We start from the raw sequence: 26,921 nt of genomic DNA on the forward strand, positions 1-26,921 counted from the left end.
AGGTTTGGTTTGAGCTTGCTTGGTTCCTTGTCTGGTTCTCCTTATCACTTTTCTCCACTCTGTTAAATGCACAGTTTTCTACTTCTTGTGAAGTAGAGGAACACTTGTGATTCCTATATTGCTCTTCAGTGATCAATATTCACATTTCTTTCTCTATACATATTAGTACTCAGGGATTATTTACATGCTTAAGTACTCTTCTGAGTAAGAGAACCCAATACTACTAAAAATTTAATGTAAATCACCAGTGGCAGAAGAGAACAAAAAATTATTTGTTTTTGTTAAAAAAAAAAGGATGTTAAGTTAAATTATTACAAATAGTTCATGTAGCTGAAATTTATTCTGGTCACATAAATACTATAGACAAATAGTGTGGATTGACTAAACATCCTTTGAGTGTGAAGCATACATGTATTCAGTTTTAGGAATGTTGGTAATGTTCCACCCCCCTTTTTCATCCAGCAAATCTGACTATCCTACTCAATTTCTATTCTTATCACTCACTAATTTGCATAATTTTAGCATGGCAGAATATAGCTAGCCTAGGATTTTTTTTTTTCCTTTTCCTATAATTAGGCTCATCATGGAAACTGTCAGTATCTAATGAAGGATAATTTCTGCTATTATAAGAAGCTTAAGAGATGTTTTTTGTGAATAACTCTTAAGATGAATCACTATGCTCCAACAATGTCAGAAGTAAAAACGTGTTCTTACAAACAACAACCCTTGAAGGATGAATGAACTTTTTAAACTTTTTAAATTTAAGGAGAATATAGCGACTAGCCCTTAAGGACAGAATTAATCTAGTATTCATTCATACAACCACCTATATGACCACAACATTGACAATTTAAAAGAAGAAAAAGAAAAAAAAAACTGTGCCAATATCTTGAGAGCCACCTACTCTCTTGAAGAATCTTCTGTAGCCAGTAGCAATACAGTCCCACCCAAAGATAATTCAAAATCACTATTCCAAGTCATCTTGTCATAGACACTTCTATCCCCACTGACCGCTAAAGAAATACAGGTAACACTGCTGATGACTTACCTTTCAGATGAAACATTTGCTAATTATAGTCAAAGAGACTTAGCACAGAAAGCAAAGTGGTTGGTCTTAATACAGACTCTATTTCAAACAGTCTACAAATACTGATTTCCAAAATATATACCACTAACACTATAATCTAGAGTTACCAAATTCTTACTTTTCAATAACACATTAATTCACAGATAATTTTTTGAAAGAAATTTTTGTCTGATAGCTTTTTCTGGAACATTACTTACTGAAAAGAAAAAAAAAAAGTACAACCTCCTTCATAAGACTTGCATCGACCAGAAAGTGCCCTGTAAAAGTAACTAGAAAACTCTATACTGGTGTTTTCCTCAAAATATATCAAACATGTTATTTTTACTATCAGAGAATATTATTTTACCATGGTTGGAAGACATACGTAGGTCTTAAAATTATACCTTGCTAATCCCACTTGCATGTAAATTATTTTATTCGCTGTGATGAAGATTGAGCAAACAAAGCAAGAACATCCTGATTCAGCAGTAATTTGATCGTATGCCATCATATAAGATTATTTTCATTTGACATCAATCTGCATTACAAAACTGTTCACACAACAGCAAATAGCCCAGTGAGAGATGCATCAAAGACAGTGCCCATAAAAACAGAATTAAACTTCTTTTGAGCTTTTATCTTCAACAGGGGGAGGGATGGTGTCATACTGGATAAGATGTGAAAGCATGAACCATTCCCCAGCCAAACAAGGACTGTTTTGTGTGTCTCAAATGTTGCTTACGAATTTGCACTTGCATGACAGTAGGTAGCTGGTTATTTACAGAGATCCTTTTCAAGATCAATCAGAAAAGAAAAAAAAAGCAGATTCTTGTAAACGAGATGCGTGGCTGTTCACTGTCTATTTTTTCATTTTAGATTTTTATACAAGTCTAGGAGTCACTTCCATCATTTAGTTACTATAACTATGCCTCCACTAAACTGCCTCCATGGCAGAAAAACAAATCCTGTGCATGGATTTTTTTCCTTCATTTAATCCTTACCTTCCACTGTTTGACCTTCTCTTCTGAGCATCTGGACAGCTCCAACATACTTCTTAAGTTGCACTTTTAGCACCTCATTTTCTCTGTTGATAAAAAGAATAGAATAAGCAAATATTACTGTTTTCTCAAAATAGAGGAAAGACCTTCTCAGTGGAAACAATCATGCTGTGATAATGAGCTTTATCTAGCTTGTGTCATCAAGATAAAAATAAAAAACCTTGACTTACACATTAAATAATGTCAACTGCAAAGCACTAGGAAAATTAGTCTTCCAGGTATACATACAAGTAATGATGACAGACTACATATGTAACACAGATTATAGAAAGCTGTAAACAGATTATCCTTAACAAGACAGGCATTTTATTCATGGAAATTTATTTAAGAATGAGAAGTCTTCAGAAACACTTGCAAATGTTTGATGACCCTTATCATACATTATATAAATAAATATAAAATTGCTTTTAGTAATTTTTTGAGGAGGAGTTTCTGTGTCAAAATTTCAACCATATTACATATGGCCAGTGAAAACGCACAAATTTACACAGATGCACAGTGTTTCATATGCTTTTGGAGTTGACTGATACACTAACAAAATATTTCAACTGAAAAGTTCAGTCCCACTTCAGTGGAAAGTGTGAAGGAAATATAAGCAAAACTGGACATCAGCCGTAGCAAAGTACTCAAACTCCAAGTACTAGATTCAAGACCTTTCCAGGTTTTTTTTTGCCAGTTATCTGGCCTCAACTTCTTTTGAGTTATTCCAAATTCCTGTATGGAAGTGCGGTCACTCCACTGCATCGTAGCAGGTAGAAGTCAGTGATTTATTAGAGCAAGATCAGGAGAGTACTAAGAAAGGTGTTTGTTTGTTTGTGGGTTTTTTTGTTTGTTTGTTTTCCTTCTCCTTTGGTTGGTTGGTTTTTAAAGTACAGCTTCAAAAGACTATAATATTATCTAATGAAATTATAAAAAAACAGGAAAAACTTATTTTAGTTCAGGTGATACCAGTCTTTACCTTCAGTAACTTAAACAGCTACTGCATGTGGAATGGAGGGTTTTACAAGGGTCTATTTTAGAAGATTTTTTTATTAACATGTTTTACAGACATACTTAACACATATCCACAAGCCTCCTAATATATGTATATTTTTATCCAAATTGATGCTATATTCTTATTTCTATGGATTTCAAATCAGTTTTCAATGTAACCACAGCTTTATTCAATCATTTCGGTAGGAGGTTGCTAAATCATTGGGAAGAAACTATTCATTACCCAACAATCAAATTTTAAATGAAGCCCTTGAAGGTTTTATGCGTTTTATGATATTTTTCATTTCCTAGGCTACAAAGAACAAGTCAGATTTCAGGTTTTCCACAAGAGATGGCAGGTGATGTTTGGGGGGGGGGGGGGGGGGGTGTAAATAAAATAAATAAATACAGTATAACTACATGCTAAATAAAAACAGATCTAAGCAACTCATTCAGGAAAAAAAAGCATATAAATGACACCTGGACAAAAAGATTTATCACCACAGAATTGTACATGTCTGCACGTAAATAACTATACTCAATTACAATCTACTGAGGTTTAAGGACTCTCATGACAGAATCATAAACCATCTTGTTTCTGATTTTGAGAAGAGACTCAGCACCTGTCTGTACTGTGATAACACAGAAGAAAATAGGAATTTTTCCAATATTGTGCCTATGGTGCAATTTCATGATAAATAGATGAAGTACATATATAATCTCTACCCTATTTATGATAAAACTATATTTTCCTATACTTCAGGAGAAAAAAAAAAAAAAAAAAAAGACTTTCTTGCCAAATTCCCTTAGGGCTTTTGGAAAATGACTATGTAAAGACATTAATTTGAAAAAAAAAAAAAAATTTTTTCTCATGTGTCTCAACTACAGAGGCCTGAATACCGTAATTAAGCTTGTGGAAGAAGTATCAGATGTTGACAAATGCTTTCTGTGGAACTTACTCCTAAAACATGTCTTATCTCTAAACTCAGGCTTAAAAAAAATCCAAAAGATGGCTGTGTCTTGTTAAAAAGAGTTCTTTAGGAAATACTATAAAGGTTCCAAATCTCCAAATAATCAAAAAAATGACATGAATATCAATAATAACATGAAATAAAGAGCTTACTGCAAGAATATGTACAGTTCATATATAGAGCTGGGGCTAGATGACCTCCAGAGATGCCTTCCTACCTGAATTATCCTATGATCATGCTATTAGGAAGTGCAAAACCACAATTAATTGTAATTATATTTAAAACAATGCAAAACAGGGTGTTATGTATAAGCCCTAAATGAAATATGAAACATGAGAAACATTACTCATGGCAGCGGATGTTGAGTTATATATAAAGCATGAGACTGAAGTAAAAAACCAACCTTTGAAAAATTTTTTAAAAACTCTAACAAAGAATAATGCGATAAACCTAACTGCTCATCATGAAAGAAACACCATATGCATGATAAACTGAGAACTATTCTTATGATAGCTTTGTAACACAGGCTGTGTTCAAATTCAAGTTATGATAGGCTCACTCTCTCAGCGCTGATAACAAATCTGAAAAAGCAAGAAGTGGCTTTGTGGTTAAGACAAATGACTTCCTCACCTTTCTTACAAATTAACATCCCATTTTTATAAATGTTTTCCTAAATTGTGGCATTTCACCAACTAAGTGGAAAAAAGTTAGTTAATAAAGGAATATTCAGATTCATTTTCACAAGCAGGGACAAGAGATACTTTTCCCCTCTAAGAAGTTGCTTAAGGTAAGCGATGCAATCATTTCAAGATGCACAACACATCACTGTACCCATCACTGAAGCGCTATGCAGCTAACTCTGAAGGAACTGCTGGAAAACAGATTAATATAAAATGCCAAATCAAAAGCAATGTGGCTTAAATAATACAGACACTACATATGAGGAGGCAGATTAGGTTACAGAAGGTACAGTAAACAGAAGGTATATAAAAGTGCAAATGCTGCAATAAAAAAGCAGCTTGGTTCCCCTCCCCCATTCCCTACACAGTACATTGTAATGCACATTTAATCTGCTTTTCTTGCTACAAACCCCATCCTTTGTAAGGGATGCTTTCCTCTAGCATCCCTGAATACAGTCTAAGAATATGCAATCTGAGATTAGCCAATTTCACAGTCAACTTCAATAAACCTCTCTGCCTCACGAAGTAATGTAATAGTACACCATACAAAAAAAAATCTCAATTAAAAAACAGTAACATTGCCAAGGAGCCACTGGCACAACATGTCCATGCAATTTGAGAAAGGCTCATTGACAAGGGAAAAAAAAATAATAATAAAAAAACAGCTTATAAAATAATACCAAAGTTTATTTATTCTTTTCTATCAAAAGGCTAGGAAATAGGCTGAACACTGAAACTGCTTCCTTTAAAGCAATTAGATAACTATTATGAAAGAACTATTCAAATACGTAACATGGAAAAATGAGATTACTGCTACTTGAAAGTAAAATGACCTAAGAAGTTCCCTATTTTTCAAAGAAAACTTAGGAAACTCAGAAATATTTCTCTAACTAAGCTAGCATTTTGTACAGAAGACCAGCTGAATAAGTCAAATTTGCAGATGTCCAGAAGTAATCATTTCAACATTGACTGCTGATGTCTCAATCACAGCGATATTTTTCCAGTGGCCCAGATCCTGCAAACAACACACAGAGTCTTACTAAAACTAATATGATATCCATGTAAATCTGAGGTTATTGGATTAATTCTCAACAGAGACATTACCAAACTGCACTGCATCTTACCACAGATATTTAACACCAGATCTAAAATTAAAAAAAAAAAAAAATCCAAGAAACAACACAAAACTCTGTAAATCAGGATGAAGAATCAGAGAGAGCTTTTGCATTGCAAGATGCTATCATTGCGCTGAAATGTACCTGTGGCCATTTTCCATGAAATATGACTGACAGGAAAGAGAATACTTATTTGCCTAAAGTATGTTCTAGTGACTTCTTCATTCAAGACTTAATTCTGCACTGCTACACAACAATAGGTAAAAACAAGGAGTGAGTTACGGTTACTTTTGAACGTATTGTCAATAAACCAAGCATATTATGGATGTACCAGGTGTACATATATATTTTTGATAGATATTCCTGTTTCTTTTTCTAACTGAAAAATAAATCTTCACAGAAAGTAAACAGCATCAGAATAAATGGTAAGCATCTATCCTAAACTGTCACTTTATTTACTAATAAATATAATTCCACTACATTTCAGATAATTGTTTCACTCTTCTCATTTCACAAAATGAACACATTATATATTGAAAAAAAAAAGGGGGCGGGGGGGGGAGAAAAACAGTATTCCAAAATTTTTAACTAGAATGACTGATCCTTAGTCATTAACTAGAATTACTGATCCTCGGTAAGCAAAGAACGCAAGATTATTCTCTTTCTTTTCTTTTTTGTCACCAGAAAGGCTGAAATTAGTGTTCACAAAGTATTCAAGAACATGTTTACATCAAATTCTTAGCAAGAGTTCTGGGGACAGACATAAAGATACTTCTGATTATATGAGCTAATATTTGCTCAAACTGCAATAGTCAGGTTGTTATTAAATTCTTTTTCTGACCTACTATCTTCTGAATTTTACAATTCAGGGAAGTTTTCTACTCTTGTCATGTGATTAACTGCTTCTGAGGTAAATAGTAAAGATTTCATTACTACAAAATATCTGAGAACTTGTTTCCTCTTACTTACCTAATGTATTATGCAGCACTTACAAATTATTTCCACAATTTTTGTTATTTCAACTTCTTCAATACCAGAATTATTCAGATCGTCCAAATTCTGGGCTTAAAATACTACTAAAAATGTTTTACTAATCCTAATATTGCAGCAGCAGCACCTACAGCATACAAAGTGAACCAACAAAAGCAATTTAAAAGAAAAATCTATATCCAAAAATAAATCTTACTTGCTAAAAAATGAGTTGCAATGAATCATTAAAGAAATGCATTTGAAGTCCAAAATAATGGTGATATTAAAATTTGTTGCATCTAAGCAGCTCCCAACATTGTTTTTATCATGGGACAAGACAAACTGACTTTCAGAAGAACAATCACTACAACACACCCAACCTCCACTATAATTAGAGAAATTACATAAAATTGTTTTAAAATAACATTTTAGTCTAAGTGAGCATCTCTCTAGATCCTGCTATAAAAGCTCCTTATGTGTTCTTTAAAAGGGTACACGCATGACAAATATCTGATTCACCCACATGTCAATGCAAATTCTAAAACTGTGGGGGAAGTGAGTCAAAGAAATATGAATATACAAATCCTATAACCTGCAACGTGAATATTAAATGATGATGTATTTGCATTGTCTCCATTGCCCTACATCATATGAATGTCAAACCCACTTATGCATATCTCTCCCTCCCTCAAACCACATATTTAGGTCTCATGTGTCATCAAAAGCAGAATTAGAAGCATTCTAAATATATTTATATTACCTTTATATTTATCATTTTCAGACTAGTTTTGCTACACAATAAAAAGCTTATAGGAACCTCAGTCATGGTACTTCACCACGACTGACAGTAAACACTGCGCCTGCATATGCAGAAAACAAACACTCCGCTCTGTAACAAGGCACAGATTACTAACCTTATTTAACATTCGGAATAGTCTTGTTGTTTACTATACATGTGAATCATCCCCAAGATTTCAGGCATCATAGGTTACTCCAGAGCTTATTTAGAGTTGTAAGAAGAAAATCATGCCATTACAGCTGCATTTACCTTCAAAAGCCTTACTTATCTAAATTTAAGTGATTTAGCTTAAGAGACAGTTTAAAATTCTTTTCTGTGCACAATGGTAGCACAAAAGCAATCTGTAGGTAAGCCACCGCTGGTGTGCCCCAGGATTCAATACTAGGGCCAATGCTCTTTAGCATCTTCATTAATGACCTGGATACGGGAACAGAGTGCACCCTTGGTAAGTTCACAGACTATACAAAACTGGAGGAGAGGCTGATACACCACATGGGAAGAAAGTCCAAGAAAATACTTGGAAATACATTTAGTCCTAAAAAAATACTTAGTAAAAATAACCATTAGGATTAAAAATCTAAACTTAGTGGCAGTGTCTCACAAACAATTTAAGTAGGGTATGACTCAAAACTCTGCTTCTGCCCTCAGTTCATCTGTCTTGGCAAAGAAGTAAGCTGCATTAGACTTGGATACCTGGCAAACAACATGTTTTCTAACACATCAGTGTTCCTGATGACACACCAAGAGAAGGGAAGGGGGACACATACTCAAGAAGTCACATTCTCTGAAGATTGACATTGCAGTACAAGGGATTTCTTCCTTTTCGGTGTAGGCAAAAAAGAGGTCTCATGCTCATTTCCCAGTGCACGCGTGCACTGTTCAGTTTCTGCTCCACAACTTTAAACCATGCTGTCTTCTCTGACATGAGTACAAATACTGATAGCAAAAACATCCTTTATTTATTCTGCCTTTATTTATCTTTCAGGGACTAAAACGCCCCTGACTTGGCTGAAGACATGTAACAGTCTAAACAAGATCAAACAATGAGTTGCATGCTTCAGTCAATACACGCTTCATCATGTCCTCACTTCTCCCTGTCTTCCACTAAGAGATGATTTAATTTCAAGGCCAATTAAGGCTGCAAAATGTCAAAATTTACTCCTAAAAGTGCTTCAGAAACTCATACAAAACAAACCATAAGGACAATTAGTATGTTTTAGATTACAGTAAGCAATCAACATAAACTTAGGACAATAAGAAGTCGGGTTTTGTTTTGCTTTTTTTTTTTTTTAACAGCAATTCTGAAAAGGTAAATAATTGATTTACAATAGCAGTACATGTGTATAATTTACATCTGAAGAAATTTGAAAAATATATCTGAAAGCAGATATTAAGTGACAAAAGAGTTTGAAAAAATCACATATAGAAATACATTTTAATAAAACGTTAAAATAATTACATTGAATTTAACAAAAGGACTTACCACAAAGTTAAAGGATTGCAGAATAAGACTTGGTGAAGACAATCACCAATGTAAAACAAACGTAGCTAGGAGCCAAAAAGAATTTTCTTTTTTTTTTTTTTTTTATAAATATGAGAAGTATTGATAAAAATGCAACTGCATGACATGACCACAGAAAGCATCACTACTATTTTACTTTTTAAGACAATCATAAGCCTTTCTCTGTGTGATTAACAGTTAAATTACTCATCTTAGGTAAAGATTCACTTAACTTCTAAATACTTAAAATGAAATATCCATTATTTTACTGTCAAGGGCAGTTAGATGATCATGAAGAGAGGACAGGACAACACTTCGTATGCTATTAAAGGGCTCCAGTACTTAATTTTAAATAGACAATTATTAAAAAAAAAAAAAAAAAGATTTCACCACTTCAGAAAATGGTACTATTCACACTGTTTGGCAACAACTGTTGTTTATGATACAGCAGTTGATAAAGTAGTCAGCCATGAAAACCTGTCAAGAGGACCAGAAAATGAATGAAAATTCACTGTTTACTCATTCTACAACCATCAAAAAAAGCCAGATGGTTGAAACTCAACTTCAACCTCAAGGACCCTATAGCACATCCATAAAGACAGATTTAATATGCAATGTCTGAACTTCCTCCCAAGATCAGTACCAAACCAACAACATATTCACACATCCATAGAGTCTGTACCACAGACTATGTACCACAGTCTGTATCACAGACTATTAGCTCAAGAAAGCAATACAACAAGATAATATATCCCTCAGGACACAGTTTAGAGACAACTGTTCAGTGCTTTAGGGAAAATATTTTAGTCATGGCCCACTGGTATGGGCAAAACATCTATTTAAATCTTTTGCCATGAAATAGTTCATACAGTCTTCTAGCTTAAAAAGATATCAAGGGATTTTTGACTGGAAAAACATATTTAACTCAAGTGAACCACGCTGTCACATCATTTCCATCTATGTATTTCTGGCTATATGGTGTCCAACAGCTGATCTATTTACATTAAATATGGCCTGATTATGAGATTTCTTCTGAAGAATTTTAAATAACACTGTACTGTAATGATGAAAAATGTCAGACAAAGTCATGCTTTTTGCCATAAATCATCATAGAGCTAAAGCATAAAAGACATTTTCACACCTGATTTAAAAATTAAGAATTAAGAGAAACAGTAAATTGTGGAAGGAACAAGACAGATTAACCCGACTTCCTGTCAGTTTGCTAATAGGACATAAAATAATGAAAAAAGACATTGTTTTTTTCTTAAAAAAAGGACTGTTTGTTGCTGGTTTATTTTGTTAATGCTGAAAAATGATGGAATGGACTAAATAATAAACGTCTTTACGAAGTTTTGTTGTCCCCTCCTCCCCACTCCCCAAAGACTTCAGCATTTCTTAAATGATATGAAAACAAGTGTAGAAACTATTTGGAATATAAAAATTCTAAGCAGTCTTTACATATTTCTTGCTTAACAATTAAATACTTGTGATACTTTTTTCCTGTTGGCTTCCAAGATCCCTTAACCGCATTGCCAAAAAAAAAATTATACAAGTTGGAAAAGCATTCCAGACCTTGTCAAAGCTTAAAGAAGGGTAACAGTTGTTCATTCTTGTTCCAAGTCATTCGTTACAACATACATTAGAAATATTACTGGAAATAAAACAATAAAAAAAGAATAACATCGGAAAACTAATGTTCATGTAAGCACATATACCTGATACCAAACCTAAAAGAAATCCTATGACAGAATTGTTGTCTTGTTGACAGAGCAAGATGAAATATTTGTGGGATTTGGGAGTTCATATCCTTAACTACATACATGATTCAATGAAAAAAGTATGTGTGTACACACACACACACCTAAATATTCTTTCATATTCACTGAAAGGCGAGGTCTTTGGTGATTTTTTCCTAATACACATCTCTTCAAAATCTGGTACTAGCATTTTTAAAAGGGAATATCTGAAAGATTTAGAATTCAGAACCAACTTTCTTTAAACAATTTTCCCCCTATTATATTTAATTTCTGTCTTAAAACTGAAGTTTGGGAAGTACTAATTCCAGATCACGTTAGGCACTTCAACAACATTAAGAATAGAATATATCACATACTGGAAAAATCCCAGGACCATGATTATTGTGATAGCTCTATCAGGAATCTCCAAACTTTCAAATGGAGGAGGGGAAAAAAAGTGTGGGGTTAGAACTGTTAGAACTGGACCCCACAAAAAAAAGGTACATGAAGAAAGAAGTCTACTTACATTTACCTGACATATTCTTTTGTATCAGTCTCATTACTTAACTGCCACTATTTTTGTGGCATGTATTTCTTAATATTAGTCTAATCTCTTTTGAAAAATTACTTTTTAATTGTTGTTATTATGAGTATTTTAGTGCTCCTCACCTTGCCAAGGCTTGGACTTTTGTGGCGTGCCGCTCTTCCTGTTCTGCTACTTTCCTTCTCCAGTTGTCCATTTCCTGCCTCAGTGCTGCAGAATGCTCCATCTCTCCATCAAGGAGGTTTCGCAGGGACCTGGAAGAAGGTAGCAGCATCCGTTAGAACACCGCAAACAGTAATTAGAGAATCTTCTCTAAATCACAGAGTAGGTTATCTGAATGATACCACTAATGTCATCCTAAAATTTCTTTATTCAATGTAAAAAAAAAAAAAAAAAAAAAACACACCTGATTTGATTACACAAGGACATGAAAAGCTGCAAGGAAAAAGTACCCAATAAAAATCAGTTGCAAGTGCTTACTATTAATTCATATTAATCTCGTCAGCATGCCCAAAGCACAACCTGTTACAGTATCTACTACACTACCACACAAAAAGAATTTCCTATCATAGTAAGTAGCTTATAATCTTGTTTCAGTGGTTCAGTACAAGCTCCTACTTCTCAGAAAGAATCTACAAGCAATGTGTTTATTAGCCAGAGCAGAAGACAGGTAGGACTCTTGTCTCTACTGAGAGCACTGTCATATACCTCTGTGTAAAACCTTTGATGAGATATCAAAGGCCAGAATGACAAACACCCTTCCTCCCTGCCCCCCCCCCCCCCCAAAAAAAAAAAAAAGGAAGCTGAATGGGACAATAATTACCAATTACGGCAGTGAGGAGAAGAGGCAGCAAAATGGGATCAGTTGATAGTCCCAACATGAAAAAAAAAAACACTTAAAATCTCTTTTAAAAACGTAAGTTACCAAAAAAGTCTTTCTATAGAGTAACAATAGTACATCTCAAGTATATTTTCATTTGTCTTGTCATGTGTTCCAATATACTAAAAAAAGTAGCTTTGATGGCATTTTGAATGCATGACATTTTTACATTTACATCATTATTTTGTCCCAGGTAAACACAAGGACATTCACAAATGACAGCCACTTTCAGCATAGCATTGTTGGCGGTCCTACATCATTTCTGCACCGGAAGGCGGGGGGGGGGGGGGGGGGCAAAAGAAACTTTCTGAATATTTGCATAAGGACAAACTTTCACTTATTCAGAAACCTGCCTTAAGAGATAGTAAGAATCTTTTGGCTCTAAGTTTGGTTTTGAAAAAACTACAATTTGTGAAACCTCCCAAAGACAAATGGCTATATGTGATTTGAAGTCAAAGGAAAAAGTAGACCTGTAAACACTACTCTTCAGTATCCACAGTTGAATATTAAATTATTGAGCGTACCTTTTACAAAAAAATAATATATATATATCAGGAGGATGACAAAAAGATTACGCACAGCTTTATACGAAGGACAGCTTGTATGAAAGAAATCAAATGATAACAGCGTTTTGAAATTATATAGTGCCTCTTGACTAGAAAACAGAAAACTACCTATTCTGTTCTTCCAGTTCATCCTTTCTGTTCATCATGGCCACAATAGCTTGACGAAGTTCATCTAAAGACAAAAAAGAAGGGACAAAAAAGATTAATTTCTGTGTGTATTTTTTGTTAATTTCAGATCTAACAGCCACATACACAGTGGCATTACTTAAGCAACACACTTAAGATGACATCAAGGTCATTTGCTATTCAGCAAAGCACCTAACAATTCTCTTAATCTCATCACCAACTTGAGCAATCTTTCAAAAATTGTATTATTTAAACACTGTATCAGAAGTACTCATCAAACTAAATTAGCCTGTATTTGGCTTTAATGCAAACTTGTAAATGTCTGTCATAGCTACTGCTGATTTGTTTTTAATCACAGCCACATGGGGCATCTTAGGATACAATGCACCTTTTCACTGGAAGCATATTAGTGAAATATATTGTTACTTGTGTACCATTTTCAAATGTTTCCTTGCTATAAATCTTTGCTAGTGTTTTCCTTGCTATAAATCCTGATGCAGGAAATACAAGTATTACTGTGAGACCGGAGAAGAGCAATTGATTCAACTCAAGCTCAGTCTACTGTTTTAGAGACAACAGGTTTTCTGAATTCTGCTATTACCTAAAAAAACCTTTTTATTTCTTATAAATACCTTCAAAAATATTTTCCATCATTACATCAAGAACTAAAAAAAAAATAATAATTGCCTTTTTCTTTGAACTTGTAAGAAATACCATCTTCAGCAGCACTACCATTTCAAGGGAGATTTTCAGTTTCAGTGAGGGGATAAGTTAAGGATCTTCAGCCTGTACACAAGTCAGTACTTCCTTGCCTTTTTTAGGGTTAGGTTTTTTTAGAGTAGCTTTTCTGTACTGTACAGAGAAGTGTCAACTCAAAGCCATGCACCTGGAGTCCTGCTGCTATTGTAAGTATTATAGTATATTTTACCATGCAACTGTACAGCTGTACTATTACTATTTACTATAAATTTACTGAAAAATATTAGGGATTAATCACCTAACCTAAAACAGATTTCAACTTTCAGATATTGCACAAATCCATGAAATACAGAACACCTTCAAAGATTTGAATGGCTTCTAGCAAACATCTGAATGGACATGTGCCCTAAACTCATTTTTTTTGAGAGCATCATTAACAATTTTACGTAGGTTCATCAATAATTTTAGAGACCTTCTGCAGGGACAAAATACATTATAACATCCCCCTAACAGTTAAACGAACCGTTCCTGTTTATAAATACAATAAATCAGCTGACTCTGTTCTGCAAGTATTCAAAGCAGATGTCAATTTTTCTGAGCTTTTACTGAAACCATATTAACAGAACTGGTATTACTTAATTTCTGCGAGCAAGCAAAGCCACTGGACAACTTTCTTCTCTCCCTACATTCATTTCACCGGCTTACCCATAACTCTCTTCATATTTTTCTACAGTTACAGAAGTTTTTGCCCTTTAAAAAAAAAGATTTAACATTGTACTGTGGACCAGATTAAGTCTGTCCAACTCGTAGTAATGGACAAATGTAAAATTTTATACTACATCAATCGAATGTATCAGTCAGTGCAGACACCACAATTCAAATCTGGCATTGCTAATCTGTTGGTTAATTCCCCCTTGCAGGATTCTGCAGGGTTCTCATATCACTTGAAATCTGCCAATCCTATTTGCTCATGGTGGATTCTTTTCAAACCATTTCTGCTTCTTTGGCCATGGAGAAATTAGACAATTATTTTTCCACCCATTCCACATCACAGCTTGAGAAGTAGCTGGCATTAGCAAGAACCATTTCAGTAGGTCGAGGGATTTTGCACTCCATTAATTCAGCACAGAAAGAACAATTATTTTTGTACAGTAACTTAGCATCTTTATGAGTTCTCTATACAGCCAACCAAAAGAAAGATTCCAAATCTTGGAGAGAAGCCAAAGTAAAATTTGTGGGTATTAAACACTAACTTAAAAAAAAAGTGGAGATTTCTGCTTTCTCCCTCAATAATATTACTAGCATTCAAAACCAAAGCTGCGATTACATTAAGTAGTTAATCAGATTTCCTAAGGCTGTGCTCTCAGCATAAAGAATGTTCCAGCATGTTTCTTCACCCATCACTCCTACCGCCTTCCCCGTGCTGGCACTAGTGTTTGTATACAGTGTCCTCGCAGGAACTGATCCAGCTCAGAATCACATTTTTCTGCTGGGCTACTTTTCAGACAACGAGTTGCCAAGTGATCTTACTGGCAAGTTCAGTACTGCTGCTGGCAAAAGGCACACAGCAGAAAGCAGTCAGGGCAGAACACCTTTTTTAGCCATTAAGGATGAGGAATACAGGGCAGAACACCCTTTTTGCAAGAAGAAAGTTCTGAACAGGCAACCATTGCAATTTATGCAGCAATTGTAGGACAAAAAAAAAAAAGAGAGAAAAGATTTGATACTACAAAACATACTGTGTTCCAGTATTTTCATGCCTGTTTTTCAAAAGAGTCTGTAATAGCTTCTTACTTACGAGTAGTTATTTTGGAGGGAAAAAAAAGACTATATTCTGAGACTTAAGTATTATATTAAGTATTATTAGTAGTATTCTTTTGGTCATGGTGAGACACTGCCACTTTGTGGGCAGCTTGGAAAAATTGGATTTTTTTTATTTTTGTTTTGGCACCTGTAGAAAATTGGTGGATTGTAATAGTCCTAATATGTAATGTTATGATATGTAACCACCACTAATATATAATGTTATGAAAATGGACCACATTCTGTCAACGTGAAAAATAAAAATTTGTTTAAAGGATGAGGAAAATAGAACAATCCAAGAATTGTTCAAGCCTTGTACAAGTGTATAATACAAGCAAAAAACATTCATAGTAAGCTTTCAGTAGAGTAACACGACAATAAAATAATGATCTCTAACTATTATGTTGAATTCAGAATCCTCCTCAAGAAAGCATTAAGCCAATGGCTTTTTAAATATTTCAATACGGTCACTAAAATATGGTAATGCGACAATCTGCGCAAGCTGCTATTATTTCTCTGACTCAATAAAAAATGAAAGCCACTGCTACTCAAACAAGTTACTGTAGGGCTGACTGTACTTACACTGGGGTCACTACAATAATTGGTGGTATGCATCCTCAGTCTGTTTAAATGTGTACTGAGTTATTAACATTTAATTGACAGATTTTAAGTTGTCTCCACTTTTCCAATTCTACCTGCCTATTCAAACTGTAACCTTAACTTGCCTACTAACTTGATCTTCTTTCCCTTATTCTATCTTATCTCACTTCTCTCTCCAACACACACAAAGTAAGCAGAGCATGTAAGCAAGATTCTTATAGAGACTGTATTTTGCAAAAAAAAAGGAGAAAAAAGCCTCTTGAAATAAAAGAGGTTAGAATGCTTATTTATATTTGAATCTTTTTTTTTTCTGAAAAATCATAGATATTGCAGTATTGTTAAAGACACAGCAAAGCAGACACTACCAATTTCATAATCATGTATAGGAATGGGAATTAAGCAAATCAATGCTTAATTTAGGACCACAAAAGCAAACACTCATACTCAGTATTTCTCATTAATTTTGTCCAACTATGGACAGCAGTGGAGATGTGGAAGGAAGCATCAACGTAGACAACTGGGCTGGGCTGGGCAGCCAAGGTTCCAGGAAGGCTTGCACAGCCTGTGCTTACTCTAGTATTTACAAGTGGTAAATAAATAAAGATTACCAAGTTTAAAAAAAAAAAAAAAAAAAGAAAAATATTTCACGACATTTTTTTTCCAAATTCATGATATTTTGATATAACTGAAGTGAATTAAAAGGACATACTCCTATCCTAATTCAAGCCTAACATTCAAAACTTTAAAATTGCAATTTCCTACTCTCACTTAAGCTTCTCTAAAATTTTTTGCAGTGTGTGAGAGCAGTCAGCTGAACACAACAAAGTAAATCCAGCATCATGCACTGCAGCAGGTTGACCTCAAATCTACCAGAACATCCACAGTTCATTACTCTCGTTTGTGTGTTATGCTTGCCTCAGATCAGTTTATGATTATAACATTTTTTTCAGCACTTACGTCTCATTCAGTGCCGGGGTTAGAAGAAAGAACCGGGGATGGGGTGGGGAGGGAATCAGGATGATACACACCAACTTGAAGGTTGTACTAGCAACCATAAATTTCTCTGACTTCTGCCTGCAGCCTCAATCTTTCTCCCTCTTTTCCCCATCCTCCCCTTTTTTCTTTTAATAAAGCAGTGGGAGGATAGCCAAGAATAACTGCTTCAGACAACTGTTTGATGTCAGAGTTTATGTCCTACTTCTGAACTGCTTTGAGCTTGACATAGCCATTTACACTCTGTAAAGTAATATTAACAGAAAGAGATACACTGCTGTTACTAAGAAGCAGCATTAACACCAACATATCTAAAATTCAAGTGATAATCAGAATTTCATAAAGACAGATGTAAAATAACTCAATGTCTTTCAAATTATGTAATCTTAACAGCTATTTTCACAAAACTTTAAAAAAAAAAAAAGACTCCCAAATACTAACCAAAAACTCTAAACCAAGTCTTTCTTTAGCAGTAAAAAAGATAACATGAAACTTTAAGAATGTGCTTATTAGATTTTTCATATTAAATCTCACATTTTAAAACTCCAAGAATTAAATCCTATTATTGAAATTAACCTATAGTGCCTAGTTACTAATAAAGTAAATATTTGCTTTAAAATGTTTTTAATTCACTTGCATACTACTCGAATAATCTAGCTTCTAAAAAGCTTTCCTAAAATCACATCCAGAGCATGAAATAGGTTTTAAAAGTGCCATGCTTTATGGAGCACCTGTCAATTTCCCAGAAATCTCCAGAAAATTCTTAAGCTTCACAACTCTTGAGCTATTTAGCCAAGGAAAGATTGGGTAAGTATGATTTGCAATCACCTGTTATGAAGAATGCGCTGTAAATGAAATCATCTCAGTGTACACAAGGTCATGCAGCACTCCTCTGCAATCCTGCAGATAGAATACCAGGGAGGGCTGGGAGCAGTCTACAGAAATGATTTTTTTTTTTTTTCCTGGATGCGAATTTACACGGGTATCTTCTGAGACAAAATAAAACCTTCAGCAGACTAGTTACATCTTATATAAGAAGTCTGACCTTTAAAGACATGCTCCCAAAGCCACTTGCATGAACATTGGCTATTAAGGCTTTACTGCTCCAAAATCCTCTAAATATTAGCCTGTCATGTCACTATTAATAAGGCAAATTTTAGTAGGAAACAAACTGGACAATATACTTCGGGCCTTCTACTGTAGAGAACAAATTGTCCTAACTTGGAAAAAAAAAAAAAAAAAAAAAAGAGTCCATAAGATAAACTACAGCTTTTTTCCTCCACAATAAAAATTATACATCCTCTTTCCACAGCCATACTTTCAGAGAAGTCACAAGAACTGAGAACCTTTCAGGGTCTGATGGCAACCAAGTTAAAGAACAAATGAAAAGCTATTTAGAGGACAGAGTACAAAAAACAAGCACCTTACTTCCCTACACAGCCTGGATAAAAATATCACGTGTAGTTTTTGTTTCTCAGTAAGGTTGCTCAGTGGTCATGAAGAACTGGGAGTTTTCTCAAGAATGTATGAAAAAACTATGGAATAGCGAATAATGCTACAACCTTTACTAACTGCTGTGGTTAAACCCAAATTTAAAAAACAAGGAAAATTACAGTGGAATAACTAAGTTCCCAAATACTTAATAAAATTAGCACTACAGTCAAAGAACCTTGTGAGAAAAACACGAGAGTCCTTCTAAAATGAAAGGTTTGGAACTTCCATTTTTTCCCCATTGCAAAAACAAAATTATACAAAAATGAAAAACAAAACAAAATGACTCGTGCTATATGAGAGATTTTTCTGGTGTAAAACAATGCTGAAAATATAGTCTTCCAATTACAATAATTAGATAACATGCAATGTTACTTATGATGTAAATATGACACGATAAAAACAATTTTTTAAAAAACTGGAAAATGATGTAATGGTACAACTACATAAATTTAAAGCTTCTAACAAACTTAATACATTATTGAGTTGATTACAAGACATATATTCATAAAGTAATGCAAGATTTCAAATGAAGTCTAACGTGCACATTGAAAATCTAACCCTACAGATTATGATTTCTCTTGAATGGTACTTGTTTTGTTGTGTTTTCCTTTAAGATGTATCTGCAGCTAAGTTAACCTATATAGATGCAAGGGAAATAAATTCAGGGAAACCATTCAAGATAACAGAAATCTTAAATTACAGTCTCTCATAACTTTTTTTTTTTTTGCATGCATAGCAGAAGGACTGAGAAAAGGTTAGTACTATACAAGCAAAACGGAAAGGAAGAAGAGGAAGAACAGACTCAGAATAAACTCTTTTCAAGTTTTGTCTTCAGAATTAAGCAACACAAAAATCCACAGCCACTGAAGACCTCACAGTTTTTCTCTCTACACTATTGCATTACATTTTTCTTTCCTGATGTGTTAGAATTAGTTGCCATGCCACCAAGCTATAAGCCTCACCATTTAATAATTCTTCTGCTAATTGCAGAAGTACTGTACTCGGCTCTGGTGAGGCCGCACCTTGAGTACTGTGTTCAGTTTTGGGCCCCTCGCTACAAGAAGGACATGGAGGTGCTCGAGAGAGTCCAGAGAAGGGCAACGAAGCTGGTGAGGGGTCTGGAGAACAAGTCTTACGAGGAGCGGCTGAGGGAGCTGGGGTTGTTTAGCCTGGAGAAGAGAAGCCTCAGGGGAGACCTCATCGCTCTCTATAGGTACCTTAAAGGAGGCTGTAGAGAGGTGGGGGTTGGTCTATTCTCCCATGTGCCTGGTGACAGGACGAGGGGGAATGGGCTCAAGTTGCGCCAGGGGAGGTTTAGGTTGGATATTAGGAAGAACTTCTTTACCGAAAGGGTTGTTAGGCATTGGAATGGGCTGCCCAGGGAGGTGGTTGAGTCGCCATCCCTGGAGGTCTTTAAAAGACGTTTAGATGTAGCCCTTAGTGATATGGTTTAGTGGAGGACTTGTTAGTGTTAGGGCAGAGGTTGGACTAGATGATCTTGGAGGTCTCTTCCAACCTAGACGATTCTGTGATTCTGTGATTCTGTGATTGCAATATAGAAAAAGAGCTTCAATGTCTGGGTTTGTCATAGCACTGAATTCTTACTGTATGGAGAATCTACTATCAGTAATAACAAACTTGAGAAAAGAATTGTTATTGAATGTATCTGGGATCAGCTATTATAAAGGTATTAACTTAAAAGTATAGCCAGCTGAATTTTCATTATAATAATTATTTACCAATGGTTCTACTGGCTTCATAGCTTATATGTTTCCTCAAAACCTTGTCTGAAATGCAAAGCTAATGATTATGTTTCTTTTGATATTGTGGTTCATTTCCTTTAGAAACTGCTAAGTATCAACAATTGAAAATCTCAAGGTTTACTTTCTATTTTATAGCTGTCCTAACTACACATGTGCACTGAGCAACTGAAAGAGACCAACTGCGGCCCCTGCTGGTACCTATGAAACAATAAAATCAGTGAAGTGCAATAAAAATAGGACATTTCCCATTAAAATTCTACGACTAAAAAATAAAGCTAAAACATAAGTACAAAAAGATTAGACTATAGTAACACCATGAACAGAAAACACCCAGTGACCAAAGCATCACAGTCCTTTCAACAGTAACTTCATCTACATCTTCAACTATGTCACTTCAAAGTCTCAAACTAGATTTTCACTTTATAAAGTACTTTGTAAGAAAGGATTTTTCAGCTTTGTAAAGCTCACTCAGCAGATATTTACTAGAGCCTGAATCAGAATTCAGCAAAAATTCATGGTTTATCTTTAACACGTCAACCAGATACCATTTGAACATGAAAATAGAACACAGGGTTAGAATACTGTAGTGTTCATTCATTTTGATGATTTCATAAATCACTTTCACAAATGAATCTTGTCTGCATCACTTCTGTATTCCCAAATGTTATCATTTAAGATTTGTACATATTTATGTTAAAAAAAAAAAAACAAACAACAAGAAACAGACACACCCTAGAGCTTTAGGAACAAAGCCACATTCACCAGCTCAGTTACAGAACTTTCTGTACAGAGAGAAAAAGCCATACTGGCTTACTTATTTACATAGCTGGACAGTTTAAGTATTAAGACTTCTTTCTGCAAGTTTATGTAAAGAAAATGATGGAAGATGGAATAAATAAACTAACAGTACTACTAATCTCTCTCCTACAGCAAAGGCCATTTTATTCTGTCCAATTCAACTCTTAACACTAATGAAAATAAGACTGTCTTCCACATTAATCTTAAACAGTTTTTGTTTATGAAAGGCCACATTTATCTTTGGAACAAATTTTCCCTATTAAAACCATAGACTGAGTAGAGTTCTTGGGGTTTTTTTCTTTGCTCTCCTGGCATTAAAAAGCAGGAAAAATAAGTAAGATCACATCAGAACCAACCATTAGCATTTTTAGAACTTGCAGAAATCAAAAGATGTTAATCAAATTAAATCATTACTATTAATTTAAATACAGAAGCCACAACTAGTACAAGGATATTTATAGCAGTTCTGTGGAAAAAGAGGCTCATGTCATACAGGCTGCAATGAACCATAACCTGGTATCAGCCAATTCAGAATCATTTCTGATGTGGCCAGCACATCAGAGATGAAGTGCTGCATGCCTCTCTAAATAGATCTCATTGAAATAAGAGTAGAAATGAAGGACTTTAAAAGTTAATTCCATTAATCTAGATACATCAAGGAAGTACTTACTAATTGTCATGGATTCTGGCACAGTGGCTGAAGGCAACATATTGCTTAAAGTATTCACTTGAGCTGCAGGATTGACTTCCACTCTAGTCATGAAAGTACAATGTCATCAATTAACGGAAACAAAATCCTGAATTCAAAACTGAAGCAAAAAGAAACTAGAAGTCTCGTCATCTATTCAATGCATGTAAATCATACACAGAAAACAACTCATATTCAACCAACTTATGTTTAATTGTCCTTTAACCTATCTGTTTTGTCTGATTTTTGAATACACGCAAAGAAGGTTCAAATCAACAGGCCACAGAGAGTATGGTTAATAAACAACAACATAAAAGCTATCTCCAAAACCCCGAGGCTACACCTGCCTGTCAATTCAAGTTGATATAACTACATGACTTCTTCAAAATGACCAGGAAAAGTACAATATATGAAAATTATAAAAATAGGGAAGTGTAGGCTTTTGCATTTGTCTTTCCAAAAATTTCCAAGAGCAGCCTGATAACAGTGTGTTTTCCAATACTGAGTAGCTATTTGTTAGGCAACAATACTGAACTAGCAGCTATAGGTGGAAAGCGTTTTTTGCTTTTTTCTTTTAAAATGTATTTGACATGTACCTGTAAGGATGATCAGATCTTCTTGGAATCAGTTCTACTGCATGAACACCACTTTCATGCCTCTCTCCATTCTCCAGGTTATCTAAAGTAGAATGCACATGCACGAGCGTCTTCAATTAACAGTACTTAAATAAAGCAATACTTACCTTCACTAAAGAATTGTGTTTAAAAGCTTTCTCCAAAGCTGGCTTCTGTACTTTGACACCGAATGCCAGCAGAACTGTAACACAGCCATCAGTTTCAACAAAAATTATTATTGCAAAATTTCTTTTTATAGTTTAGACGTTGACATTTAACATTGACAGCAACGTTGTACATCTATGAAGAGACTTCTTATTGAAGTTATTTTTGCAAGCCCCAGGAGTTCAATTAACATGGCATCTGATACTCATTACAAATCTGTTTTATGACTTGCAGGAAATAAATCTGTGGTTCGTCCCCTATATCCGAAAACTTGCATAGGCACCAGTCTTTTATACATTCCCAACAGAGCACCATAGCTTTTCTCTGACTTGCTATGCATACATTTGGTACATATGGCTGTGAATCAAATACCAGGAATCAGATACTTTTCAGAAAAGCATGGATAATATACATCTGTCCACACATCCACAACTGCCAGCATCAAAATACACGTATCACTGGGCCCGCCGTCATGGTGGGTCAGGTGAAAGGAAAAACAACAACACCTACCTTCTGTGAATGTATTAAGAAAAAAAAGAAAAATCATTTACATTTTCTGGATATCAGCATGTAAGGGTTACAAAATTACCCTAAAACAAACCTGAAATCATGAGCTAAAAAATAATATAGAATTTAAAAAGCAGGAAAAAAGTTTATGGGAATTAGAGTTATGTCAGGATGACTACAGAGAAGAAAGTTCATTTTTTAAGCTGTAGAATTTACTGAAGCTCAGTTCCTATCAGTATATTCCATTTTTCTTCCAGGCACCTGACTTTTGACTCAGGCTCTCTCATCTCTAGCTACATGGAGATATGATATGCCCTGACACAGCCCTGAAGCACAACAGCAAACTAAAATTGAAAACTCATATAAGCATACAGCACTGTACGTTGTAATATATTTCAAACAGATACATGTCTTGTTAGTTATCTGTGTAAGACCTATAAACTAAAATACTGGGTTAAACTCTGTATTTTACAGAAGCTCACTATGCTTTAGCAACAATCTTGTCATAATAATAATGAGCTTGCCAGTTAATGGGAAAACTAGAAGAAAATGGAATGTTACTTTATATTAACCACTCGCATTTCTTAAGAGGTACAAATGTTAAAATACAGCAGAGGGCAGTACAGCATTATTGTACGAATCATGTCATTCTTATCACCTTACTTATAGAAGTGAATTTCACTTTTTCACAGCCACTCAGTTAACAGTCTGTTTAAACTCTCGGCATAAATAATGTATATCCAAAAAGCATTAAATATTTTACCACTACAAGAGATTATTTGAATGCCACTGAGAAGTTATTAATAGTCACTGAAAGGAGAACACATACCCAAAGTTTTATAAAAGCGATGTTTTATAAACAGCTAGCAAAATATTAACTTCAAGGTTTTTGAGGGGGAATTCTTTTGTTTTGTTACCAATACAGATACTGGACCTTCTCTTCCATACCTTTGACCATTCTCATTGCTTCTGACGAGATTTCTAAATGGTCCCCATCACTCTTCAAGTGCAGTACCCCAAACTGCATACAATATTGCAGCTGAGCCAACTAAGCATAAACTTACAAGTGACACTACCATTTACGCATCTCAGTGTGATATGTGCTTTTACTGTAGAAGCACAGAACTGCTAACTCACTATCAGCTTGTAACCCACTATATCTCCCATATCCTTTTCCAAAGTATTTCCTAGCCAATCATTCCTCACCCTGTATATACACAGATAACAGCTTCTATTGAACTACATCCAATATTTAATCGTTTCTCCAATCTGTCAAGATTAATTTAAATTCAAATTATCAAACACATTTCAGCTTCTTCCAGCGTAGTTGTATCCAGAAATTGGATAAGGATACTTTTTAGTCAACCATCCAAATCATTAGTAAAATACTATACATACAAGACCACAGCTTAATCACAACAAAACTTTGGTCTATTTTGATATGGGTAAATCCTCCTCAACTAAATAGCTTAGATATGAGATAAGTATAAGACTACTCAAATAATTAACTTTGTCTCCTATCTAGAAAAAAAATGTATTTGAACATTCTGTCCCAGCTGTATGGTATCTTCTTAATTCCTTATAATCCCATACCATTTGCCACTGTCCCATGTTAGAACTATTTTTTTTTTTTTTTAATCAAATTCTGTTGGCATTAGATAGAATTAAAATACTTACCAGTTTGGGAGTAAGAACCAACAGCACTGACAGGAAATAGAACATCTGAGTCATCATTCAGGACCTGCAGAGGACTCCAACTGCATATCTGAGAGTTGCATGTGACTATTTCATGAGGCCTAGATTAAGAAAATAAAACCTATATAAATAGTCAGCATTAATTTTCACAACACTCACATTTCTTTTGGAGGTATCATTGCAAGAAAAACTTTTATTTCAATCTTATTTCAATCTGCCTGCCAACTTTTTGGTTTGGATGTACACAAATCGACAAAGATGTACATAAATTCCTAATAGTGGCCTTCCAGTACTTAAAGCAGGCCCATAGGAATGATGTGGAAGGACTCTTTATCAGGGAGTGTAGTGGTAAGACAAGGACAAGGGGTAATGGTTTTAACTAAGAAAGGGGAGATTTAGACTAGACATTAGGAAGAAATTCTTCCCTATGAAGGCGGCAAGGCCCTGGCCCAGGCTGCCCAGAGAAGCTGTGGATGCCCCATCCCTGGCAGTGTTCAAGGCCAGGCTGGATGGGGCTTTGGGCAACCTGGTCTAGGGGGAGGTGTCCCTGTCCATGGCAGGGAGTTGGAACTAGATGATCCTTAAGGTCCCTTCTAATGCAAACCATTCTACAATTCTATGATTCTAAGATCAGATTATTCCAAACCATCAGTTTTATGGTTTTGTCTTAGGTAACATCTACTCTGAATACTAGCAGTCTCCATTTAAAAATATGTGGGTTTACTGTGAAGCCAAACTAAAGTTGGTATCATACTAAGAATAAGCAAATATCATAAGAAGAAAGAATTATAGCTTGGCTATATCAGGCAAGAATTTAAACATCTGAGAACCTCATGGAGAACATCTGAAATCTCAATATTGTGATTTTAGGTGGAACTTAGATGCAAAATATCCCCAAACTAGTCCAAATGGTTCAAACAAAGAATGAATAAAGAAAACTTTACAGTGCAGGGATTTTTGTTAGTTACACAAATTAGCCAGTACCCCTGGAAAAAAAGAAGTAAAAAGAAAAAAAGCATGAAAAAATTATCACTTGTTCCTTCAATTACTTACTTTTCAGAAGGTTCAGTTTCATTTTCTGTGCCTTTATTTCCTAGTGTTTTTCCATACAGCTCATCTTCGTCTGCATCTTCATCATCAATACTCTTCACATCTAGTTTCTGGTATTCATATTCTCCATTCATGAACACTGAATTGCTTTTCCATGAATGGTTACTTTCATTCCCATTCAAACTTTTTCCAAGACTGGTTTCAGATGAGGGTAATATAAAAACTGAAGATTTATCTAAATTCTCCTCTGAACTTTCTCCTGTAACCAGAGGTTTTGTTGCATCACCCACATTTTGCTCATCTTCCTCTTCATCAAATGAGATTATATTTGTCACTCTCTTCTTCTTTTTGCGATCCTTTTTAGATTTCAAATCTAGAAGCAACATATTTTCATATTTTAAAAAAGAAAAATAACGTAAGACATCTGTAATTTTTCTTAACAGAACTCATGAACTAAATGAGCTTAGTAAAGAAAAAAACAATTAGATACATGATGCCATTTATTATCTTTCCATACATGTTAGCTTTTAAACCTTTAAGTACCATCTTTATTTTATATGCTTTATGTAACTCAAATTTTAAAAGTTAGTTCAGATGTGCATTAATAATAGTATTCAAGTGGAAGTGGAAAAAAAGTCCAAATTTATAAAATGAAATTTAAGAGAAAAAGCCTTTCAGTCACCTTCTCCCATGGATTATGGCTAGTGTATATTGCAAGGTATGTCTACACAACAGATAAAACATGAAACAATTTCAAGAAAATAAAAAAAACCTTATGATCACATAAAGACAGTTTTGTCTATATTCTAGAAATAGAGCAGTTAGTTTTCAGAAAGGAAGAAAAAAAATCTTGCTCCTTCTCTCAGCTAATTAGTTCCTGCTCTTGAAATACACTGAAATCCTGACTACATCACATCTAAGATGTGACAGTCATTTTTCAATGATTAGCTAGCCTCATGTGCACATTGTAATAGGTGAGAATAAATGATCTTGCAAATTTGAAGCACCCCTAGAAATATCAGAAATTTACTCATCCACACAACACCGTGACTAAACTGTTTTGTTTAAT

The 26,921-nt window shown here is 34.6% G+C and overlaps 1 protein-coding gene across 3 annotated transcripts in view; it reads right to left on the reverse strand.

Moving 5' to 3' along the window:
* The window catches only part of SNX29 (sorting nexin 29), a 139,684-nt gene that overhangs the window by 93,435 nt on the left and 19,328 nt on the right, over positions 1–26,921 (reverse strand). For all 3 annotated transcript variants that reach the window (XM_040574968.1, XM_040574971.1, XM_040574969.1), the window contains exons 8-14: positions 25,856–26,225; positions 24,785–24,903; positions 22,418–22,499; positions 21,804–21,886; positions 12,966–13,029; positions 11,537–11,665; positions 2,068–2,150 (exon numbers count right to left, since the gene is read on the reverse strand). In XM_040574968.1, the coding sequence (XP_040430902.1) occupies positions 2,068–2,150; positions 11,537–11,665; positions 12,966–13,029; positions 21,804–21,886; positions 22,418–22,499; positions 24,785–24,903; positions 25,856–26,225 (930 nt within the window). The remainder of the gene's footprint in view (positions 1–2,067; positions 2,151–11,536; positions 11,666–12,965; positions 13,030–21,803; positions 21,887–22,417; positions 22,500–24,784; positions 24,904–25,855; positions 26,226–26,921) is intronic.

Source organism: Cygnus olor, chromosome 15 (assembly GCF_009769625.2).
Source record: "Cygnus olor isolate bCygOlo1 chromosome 15, bCygOlo1.pri.v2, whole genome shotgun sequence".
In the NCBI taxonomy this organism is placed as follows: domain Eukaryota; kingdom Metazoa; phylum Chordata; class Aves; order Anseriformes; family Anatidae; genus Cygnus; species Cygnus olor.